Genomic DNA, 8,945 nt, shown 5'->3' with positions numbered 1-8,945 from the left:
AAACGGTGGGGGGGGGGATGAGGTCGGGGGGCGGGGTGAAGGTCTCGTGAACGGGACGCATGGGGCCCCTGCCCCTGCGCTGTGTGTGGGCTCAGCGAGGAGGTGCCGGCCAGGACCCAGGGGAACAGAAGAGTCCTCACCCCACACGGTCGCGCTGGTGCCTTGGTCTCGGGCTTCCAGCCACCAGGACCGTGAGGCATGAATTTCTGTTGTGTATAAGCCACCTGGTCGGTGGTGTTTGGTTGCAGTGGCCCTAAAGGACTGAGCCACTGCCCAGCATACAAGAAGTCTCCCCACTCTGGATGGGCGTCTTGGGTCCAGGCCTGTCCTGGGGGAGCCCCCGGAGATCCAGGTCAGCCTTGGTGAAGAGGAGGCCTGAGCCGCTGCTGGAAACTCTCGGGGAGAAGCTTTGGGAACCCAGGGCCCAGGAAACCACATTACAGGCCCACTGCTCAGAAAAAAATGGCTTTGGGAGATATCATAAAACAGCTTCCCACTGCTTCAAGGGCTGTTCTGCTGCGCTGTATGGCCCGTAGTGATTTCAGTCAAGGGAGTTCAGATAAATGTTTTTCTCATGGTTACGATCACAGTCTAAAAGGATTGTTTGCATTTCTAGGAGTGACATTATTAAGTGCCAAAAATGGGTTAAAAGTAACAAAATGCCTGGCTATGAGAATTGAGCGATGGTGTTTATTTGGCCTCAGATTACCCCTTGCCCTCTTGGAGAAATTACACGCGCCTTTGAGCTCCACTCCTCCGCATGGCTGGATGGGGACGTGAGGGACCAGCCGACTGTCCTGTGCAACCCTTTGGGCGTGTGGCGCCCTGACCAGTGGATGCCGCGTGGTCACGGCTCTGCCCTTGGCTCCAGGGCCCGGGGAGAAAGGCGCGCGTCACCTGCGTGAGCAGTGGAGGGAACACGTGCATCCCCGGGCAGCTCCTGCCACACGTGGACGTGCCTGTGTGCCGAGCGGGCGCCTCTTACGTACCAGTTAGGTCTGTAGAATCGTGAGCACGTGGCAGAATTTCCGCCTGTTCAGATGTGACACGTGTGATGTAAGGAAGTTACTTGAGCAGTTACTTTTTAGGAAGCTGAGACCCCAGCAGAAGGGCTGCCGAGGCCGGGCACCGCCCCCCGCGGGACGCCCTTGGGGCCGAGGCGACCATCCGTCCACCCCTCCCCGTCAGCCCAGCCGGCGGCTCGCCTCTCGCTCCTGTGTTGTTTGAGCATGAGGGGCGCGTGGAAAGCACAGGGACTCCCCTCTGCCCTGAGAGCTTCTCTGCGAGAACCAGCTCCTGGGACGAGGCCCGTAGGGGCAGATGTGTGATGAAGGGCCCACGGCTCTTCCAGCTCCTCCCTTCAAACCTCAGCCTGCCCCCAACCCAGCTCCCAGTTAGGCTACACCTCGGTGATTAAAAAAATGAAAGTGTAAGCAGACGGAGCCTCGTCTTCCCCTCCGCATCGGCCACGGTGCCCTTGTACTGATGGGCAAAGGGCACCTGGGGCTTGGACTCTGGTGGCAGGTCGGTCTCTCTGGGGCGACTGTGCGCCCTCGTCGGCACGGTTCCAGCTGGAAGGAGAGGAAACCGGGAAAAAGGAGGGCCTCCTCCTGCTTCGCCTTCACAGTGTTCCCGAAACAGCAGAGCTTCAAGAGCAGAGGGACGCGTTGCCGTTTCCAGCACAGTCTGAGAAGGAGGACCTCGTGGAGGGTGTGGGACAGTTAGTAGCTGGGGGAGGGGAGGGTCGGGACGTGTTTCCTGTCCAGGCACAGCCTCTGGCAGCTCTGTCCGTGGAGAGATTGGCGAGCCTGGCTGCATTCAGGGTGCCAGGGAGACAAAACACACGACACACCAGATTTGCCCTAATCGCAACCTCAACTCTCAGCCTTGGTGATCAAGAATCAGGTCATTCTTTAGTGAGCGCTTTAGTTCATCAAAGGCACAGTTGCGATTTTAGTAGGACAGACACAAAGTAAATAGTAAAACACCTTACTGTTCATTCTATACATCTCTGTAGCGTTTGAATTTTTTCCCCAAATAACATGTATTTACTCTTTTTCCCTTCTGTCAGTACGATTATGTGGTGGAGTGACATTTCTGACTTCCTTTTTGTACTTATCTGCGTATATGTGAACTTAATACACGTGCATAATAAAATTGGGACTGCATACCTATTAGAACAGCTAAAATAAGTAATGATAACACCAAATGCTGGCGATGGTGTGGAGGAATTGAATCTCTCATGCTTTGCTGGTGGGCATGTACAGTGGTACAACCACTCTAGAATAAACAGCTTGGCAGTTTCTCAAAAAACTAAACGTACCCTTCTCCTACAACTCAGCAATCTCGCCCTGGAGCGTTTATCCCAGAGAAATTAAACCTTATATTCACCCAGAAACTTACCCACAGCTGGATTCATAAGAGCCCCAGACCAGAAGCTGCTGAAGTGTCCTCCAGTGGGTGATGGTTAACATGCTGTGGTGTGTGCCCACCACAGAATGCTACTCATCAGTGAAGAGAACAGGCGATCCACATATGTGGCAACTTGGTGGGTCTCACGGGCATTTTCTGAGTGGAAAAGGCCAGTCTCAGGTGGTCACAGGCTGCGTGATTCCCTCTACGCAGCTGTCTTAGTCAGCTCGGGCTGCTGTAACGAAAATGCCATAGCTGCATGGCTTAAGGAAGGGTTTGTTACTCAAGGTTCTGGGGCCTGGGAAACTCAAGATCAAGGCTCCAGCAGATCCTGTCTGCTGAGGGCCCACGTCCTGGCTGGTGGGCGGCTGTCTCTAGCTGTCTTCTCTCCTGGGTGTCTCTGACCCCGTCCTAGGGGATTAACGCCCCTCCCTCATGACCTCATTCGACCCTGCTGACACCCCACAGGGCCATCTCCAGATCCCATTGCCTTGGGATTAGGCTGTCAGTATGAATTCTGGGGACACAGAGATTCAGTCCACAGCAAAAATATTCTCTAAGTTACAGTTATGTGGATGGAAAACAGACTAGTGTGTTGCTGGAGGGTGGGTGTGACCATCAGAGGGGACGTGAGAGAGGTCTTTGTGGGGCTGGAAAAGCCCCAGGTCTGGATGCGGGTGGCGGTTACACGCATCTACAAGGTATGACAAGGTGACACAGACCTGTACACACATCGCGCTGGCGTCAGAGTCCTGGTTTTGATTGTATGTAAGATGTAGTCATTGGGAAGCTGTGTGAAGGGTACAAAGGTCTTCTCTGTACAATCTTTGTAACTTCCTGTGGCTATAATTATGTCAAAATAAAAAGTTTACAGTGCGATTGCAGGTCCTTCACATTATCTTTAATTCCTTGCTGGATGAGAGACTTCATTGCGTCGTGTGTTCAGGAACCATCAGCTTCTCTGCAGTCCTGCTTTCCTGTCTAGTAGAGACGGGACTAGTCGTTATGGAGGGAATGAGATAATTGGTTACGTTTTTAGATGTGCCAACAGCAGCTGATTTTCATGGTTTCCCAGACCAGGTAGATGGATGATTAGCCCCTTTCACTCACCAACAAGTACCTGTCACGCATCTTTGTGTCTGTGTGTGTCAGTGTATCTGTGTGTCAGTGTGTGTCTGCGTGTCTATGTGTGTCTGTGTCATTGTGTGTCTGAGTGTGTGTGTGTCTGTGTGTCTCTCCACACCAGCTGTCTCCTTCCCTCTCTATTCCACACGGTCACTGTAAACAAACATGTTTTAACCACGAGGCTGTTTCTTTCCTGTTTAAAGATGGCGAGCCTCTTGCTCCATCCCGTGCAGGCTCTGGGCCGGGGCCATTCTGACCTGTACCCTGAGATCCTTAGGGTTCAGAGTGAGGAGAGCATGTCTCATTTTCTGCCTCTAGCCCCATTTTGTACGCACTACCCAGCCTTTCTAGATAACCTGTTTTGCTCCCCAGTAATTACATGTAACCGTTTTCCCACAGAGAGTTAGCATCTCGTCTGTGGGGTCAGACCACCTGGGTTTAAATCTCGACTCCACCACCTACTTACTGTTTATCCAGCCTCTTTGTGCCCCGGTTTCCCCACCTGTACCTCCTGGGAACACGGCAGTGAGCACCTAGGAACGCTGTTTACAGTTCTGGCCGTCATGCTGCGGACGTCTCAGACGCGTCTTGTCTGCTTGCTGATGATTTCATGGCCCTTCTGTCTCGTGTGACCTGCTCTGTCAGTCAGTGTGCCTTTCACCTGCTCCCTAGGTTTTCTTTTTTTCTTTTTGATTGATTAGAGCACTAAATATTTTTTTTGAAAAAAAAACCCACTAAATATAATTTGAGTATCTTATATAACCACGTAGGTTTACATTGTTTTTAATTTTTAAAAAATTATTTTCTTGACGTTTTAAAATTGAAGCATAGTTGTACAATATTGTGTAAGTTTCAGGTGTACAATATAGTGAGTCACCATTTTTAAAGGTTAGACTCCATTTATAGTTATTAGAAGATATTGGCTGTATTCCCTGTGCTGTGCAGTATAGCCTTGTAGCTTAGTTGTTTTATACGTAGTAGTCTGTGCCTCTTAACCCCCTGCCCCTTCCTCCCCCTCGCCCCTTCCCTCTCCCCACTGGAAACCACTAGTCTGTTCTCTGCATCTGTGAGTCCGCTTGCTTTTCGTTGTGTTCACTAGTCTGTTGTATTTGTTAGATTCTCACCTGTTCCCCTTGGTCTGGTGGGAGGCACAGGGGTGCCAGGAGGTCGGTTTGGAGAGATTGGGCCCCTTTCACTGCCCCAGGACACGTGTCCTCATCACTTCACTGCCGACCCTGGTGCACTGGAGCCGACAGTGGTGTAACAAGGAGCACAGCGAGCCTGCAGCACATTCTTTATCCTTTATCTTTTATCCGTGATAAAGAGCCAGAAGGACTGGCTGCCTTGGTTACAGGCTCAGCTGGGGCCAAACGGAAGTTGTAACTGGACTCCGGCTCTTCCCCTGCTGAGCCTGGGACTGAGCTGTCACTGCGCCAGAGTCACGGAGCAGGGTTCATTCCTGCACCCCCTGCACAGCTGTTCCGTCCCCCCCAAGGGCGGCCGGGCTGCCGCACAGCTGGTCCCGTGTGTGCGGGGAGAGCTCCTGGAGCTTCCAGACGCTCAGCGAATCCACACCGTCTCGGGCACAACTCCCTTGCCCAGAGCTCTTAATGTGAAGGGGCCGGTGCGACCCTGGAGCCGCTGACGTGTGGGAGCGGAGAGGGGAGTGACCGGGACGCCGCCTGGGTGTCGTGCCTCCGTCCCGACCCGTCCAGTCCCCCGTTCCGCTCCGCGATGGCACTCCCGGGCCCGCGCCCCGCTGCCATCCCGGAGGGCGAGGAGGTCCCCCCGGCGGCCTGTAATGGGGAACACCGGGCGCCCTGCGGCCAGGATGAGAGGGCCGTGTCCAGGCTGCAGCGCAGGCACAGCGACGTCAGGGTCTACAAGGAGTTTTGTGACTTCTACATCAAATTGTAAGTGCCCCTCCCAGCCCTCTCCTGGGGCTCGGGTTCCCTGCCTGGGCTTTGACATCACCCCACCTTCAGTGGGGCCTCCCGGGGCGCAGCGGGCGTCTAGGGCGAAATGCAGAAACGGAGGAGGACAGCGCTGCCTCCTAGCTGCCCACGCAGCGCCGCGGTCTCCCTGTTGGGAGCTGGGAGTGCCTGGGGCCCCCAGGGAGTCATTAGCCAGAAGGAGCATTTAACGGGCCTGATTCTGTTTGACCCACCCTTTCCCTGCGCTGTTACAACAGATGTTGCTTCTCTTTACAGCTCCTGAGGAGCTCTGTTTAAGACTAATCGGGCAATTATAATTACACTGTAACCAAAATGCTTCGTAAACTGTCAAGACGCTTTTAGGATGCTCGAGGTTTTGTTTTGCACGCTTTGATAAACGAGGCAACTTGAACAAGGGAAAGCTCCAGGACGTCAGGTTTTCTGTGTGCAGCTGATGTGTGGAAGCAGGTCGGCCAAAGCAATTCTGACCGGACAGTTACGAAGGCTTTTCTGTTCCCCAAGGTGTACGTTTCCCGACGTGGAAATCCTTTTTTGAAAAATTAGCCTATTAATTATAACTAACCAAGTGACAGCTCTATCATCCCTGACTTTTAATAAGTAGCTTCTGTCATCTGTGTTAACTGTGACAGTCACTGTGGAAAGAATGTGTGTGTCAGTTTCCCATCCAGGGGATGTTGGGCGTCGGGGGACACTGTGCCTGCAGGGCCGGGGGTGTATGGGAACTCTCTGTATCTTCCACTCACTTTTGCTGTAAACCTAAAACTGCTCTAAATACAGCCCATTAAAAAACAAATACACAGGGCCAGAGGGTCAGAGACAAGAGAGGAAGGGAAATAATGTAAACAGTTGAGTAGGGGGTGAGACTATTGGTTGGTTGGTTGTTTTCCTGGAAGTTTCCTCTAATGTTCTGTTTCTTCTCCTGCTTGTTATTAAAATGAGTACTTCAGAAATACATATTACTTTATCTCTGAAACTACTTTATTTTTCCTGTGTGTGGGGAAAGCTTGTTTGTATAATGTGTCTGTTTTCTAACTATTTGAGTATTTGAACTTGAATGTAAAAGGTCTATAGTGTAATGAGTATAAATAGGTCAATGATAAACATTTTGATCTTGGGACCCGTTTACATTCTTAAAGCAACATTGAGGTCTCCAAATAGCTTTTGTTTTATCAGCGTTTACTGTATTAGAAAATAAAACTGAGAAAATTTTAAAGTATTTATTAGTTCATTTAAATAACAATAAGTTCATCGCACATTAATAATATTAATACATATTAATATTAATTAAGTTTTTACGTAAATTGTTTCCAAAATGAGAAAACTTGGGGGGAAGAGTGGCATTGCATTACATTTTTGCAGATCTCATTAATGTCTGTCTCGATGAAACTGTTTCACCTGCATTCATCCTTCTGCAATATGTTGTTTCACATGAAGTTTATAAAGAAAATGGGGCCTCCCACAGAGATGTGGGAAAAGGGAGGACATTTCCACCCCGAGAGGGTCACTGATCTAGGAAATCATGAGTCAGGATGTTCCAGGATTTCTTCTTTTGTAGGTCTCTTGGGGTTCTACTAAAATCATTGAGAATTTGGTGACTCTTTTGAGGAAGTTTTAAAGTAATAATAATGTTTCATATTTGAGTAGCATCTTCTAGTTTCCAAAGTGGTTTTATGTACTTTTTCTTATTTCGTCCTCAAAATGGTCCTAGGCCCATGGGGGCAGCTGTGGGCTGAGCACAGCTCGTCGAGGGATGCCTGTGGATGCTGACCCCCGCTTTGGAGAAGGGGGGCAACAAGCCTTTCCAGAGCTTTGATAAAACTACCGCCGTTCATCTGGCTTATGGCAAAGCCAGGTGACGGAGGGAGTTGATGGGTTTTTCTCCCTGATCCACAGTAATTTTGCAGTGACAAAGTGGGAAATTTAATTTAGTATGAGACTCAGGTCAGGTTTGCCACAAGCAGTGAGGCTGCCTCCCTTCCTTCCTTTTCTGGTGGCGTTTTAATTGAGTTTTGCTTGGTGTGGGGCTGTGAACATGGCACTTCTGGTGGTGTGTGAATACCACAGGGCAGGATACTGCTGGGTGAGAGCTTTGGGGGAAGAGGGCGGGGTTGTCTTCCGCTGGGGTAGGCGGGGGCGAAGCATGCGCCGTGCCAACCTTGCTAAGGAAGCAGCAAGATGTAGGCTGTGATGGGACGGGGCAGCCCGTCTGTCTGCGGGGTGGACCCCCGCCCACCTGCCGCCTGGGGGGCTGGGAAGGGTCCTCGTCGGTGACTTCCCCAGGTGGGCTGACTGGGTGTCTGGGTGGACAGAAGCTGCCCCGGGGCCGGCCGCAGAGCAGAGCGTGTGCTCTGAATGGGGTCCGGATATCTGAAACTAAACTTGCAAACCACGAAGCTGGCTGGGCCAGTGCCTGCTCTGCCTGGGGACCTTCCCACCTGGAGGCCGTCGCTTTATGTGAGACTCAGCATAAGCAGTGGTCCGGTCACGGGCTTGGCTGGATGCTTCTTCTCCAAGCTGCACGGGGTTGGGTGGGACGAGGGCCTTTCCGGGAAGCACCCGCGTGTGCTGGGGTCCAGGGGGGCCCCGGCCCGGACTCACCAACAGGGCTCTCGCAGAGGGTCCTCTCACATCCTCTCGAGCATTTGACGTGACGCCATCATCTGGTTGTGACTCGTGGGCGGGGGACCTGGACTCTGGGCCTGTGTCTCCTGTGAGCTGGACAGCTTTGCAAGGTTGGGCTCGTTCGTCTCTGAACCTGCACCTCACCATCTGTAAAATGATCTTCAGGGTGGAAAATTCTGTGCTTTTAAGATACGTTTTGTAATATTAGTGTTCAGCGTTTGTCTTCCCAGTTGGATTATAGGGCTAAGGCGCTTGGCGGGTTGCAGAGCCGCTGAAGCTGCTTTCGGCGGAGGCCCTCACGGCGGGTGCGAGGGGCCTGCGTCTGGCCGGGCTGCAGCGTGTCCGGACCCACGTGAGGGGGACTTAATGAGGCCGCTTGTCAGGCTGCTGGCTCAGCCCTTGAGGTGGCTCTCGGTGCCCCCTGCATCCCTGCCTCCTGGAAGGCGGCGTGGGTGCGCTCGTGGGCGTTTGGCAGGGGATGCAGGAATGTCGGCGAACCAGAGGGTCTGCACCCCGGACGCTGGGTGGGGTTGAGACCTTGGGTCGCAAGAGGGAAAACGGGCTTTATGGACAGGGTACGATTGTTGTGGCCTCAGACTGAGCTCCCGGGAAGGGCCGCCGTCCGTGACCTGTGTCCCTTGTGTGTTGCAGCAGCATGGCCAACGCCCTGGCCAACGCCAGCTGTGAGCGCTGCCGGGGAGGCTTCGCGCCCGCCGAGAAGATCGTCAACAGCAACGGCGAGCTGTACCACGAGCAGTGCTTTGTGTGCGCCCAGTGCTTCCAGCAGTTCCCCGAGGGCCTCTTCTATGAGGTGGGTGCCGGCGGGCGGGC

The 8,945-nt window shown here is 52.6% G+C and overlaps 1 protein-coding gene across 2 annotated transcripts in view; it reads left to right on the top strand.

The window, feature by feature from the left end:
* The window catches only part of LIMS1 (LIM zinc finger domain containing 1), a 44,718-nt gene that overhangs the window by 18,978 nt on the left and 16,795 nt on the right, over positions 1-8,945 (top strand). Inside the window, exons 1-2 of one of the 2 annotated variants that reach the window (XM_007456814.1) lie at positions 5,272-5,450; positions 8,766-8,925. In XM_007456814.1, the coding sequence (XP_007456876.1) occupies positions 5,272-5,450; positions 8,766-8,925 (339 nt within the window). Of the gene's footprint in view, positions 1-5,271; positions 5,451-8,765; positions 8,926-8,945 lie in introns of those variants that run through there. The other variant, XM_007456815.1, reaches the window with a different exon arrangement.

The sequence above is a fragment of the Lipotes vexillifer genome, unplaced genomic scaffold (genome assembly GCF_000442215.2).
Source record: "Lipotes vexillifer unplaced genomic scaffold, Lipotes_vexillifer_v1.1 scaffold777, whole genome shotgun sequence".
In the NCBI taxonomy this organism is placed as follows: Eukaryota; Metazoa; Chordata; class Mammalia; order Artiodactyla; family Lipotidae; genus Lipotes; species Lipotes vexillifer.
The sequence above is the reverse complement of the archived record's forward strand: the minus strand, read 5'-3'. Positions and strand labels throughout refer to the sequence as shown.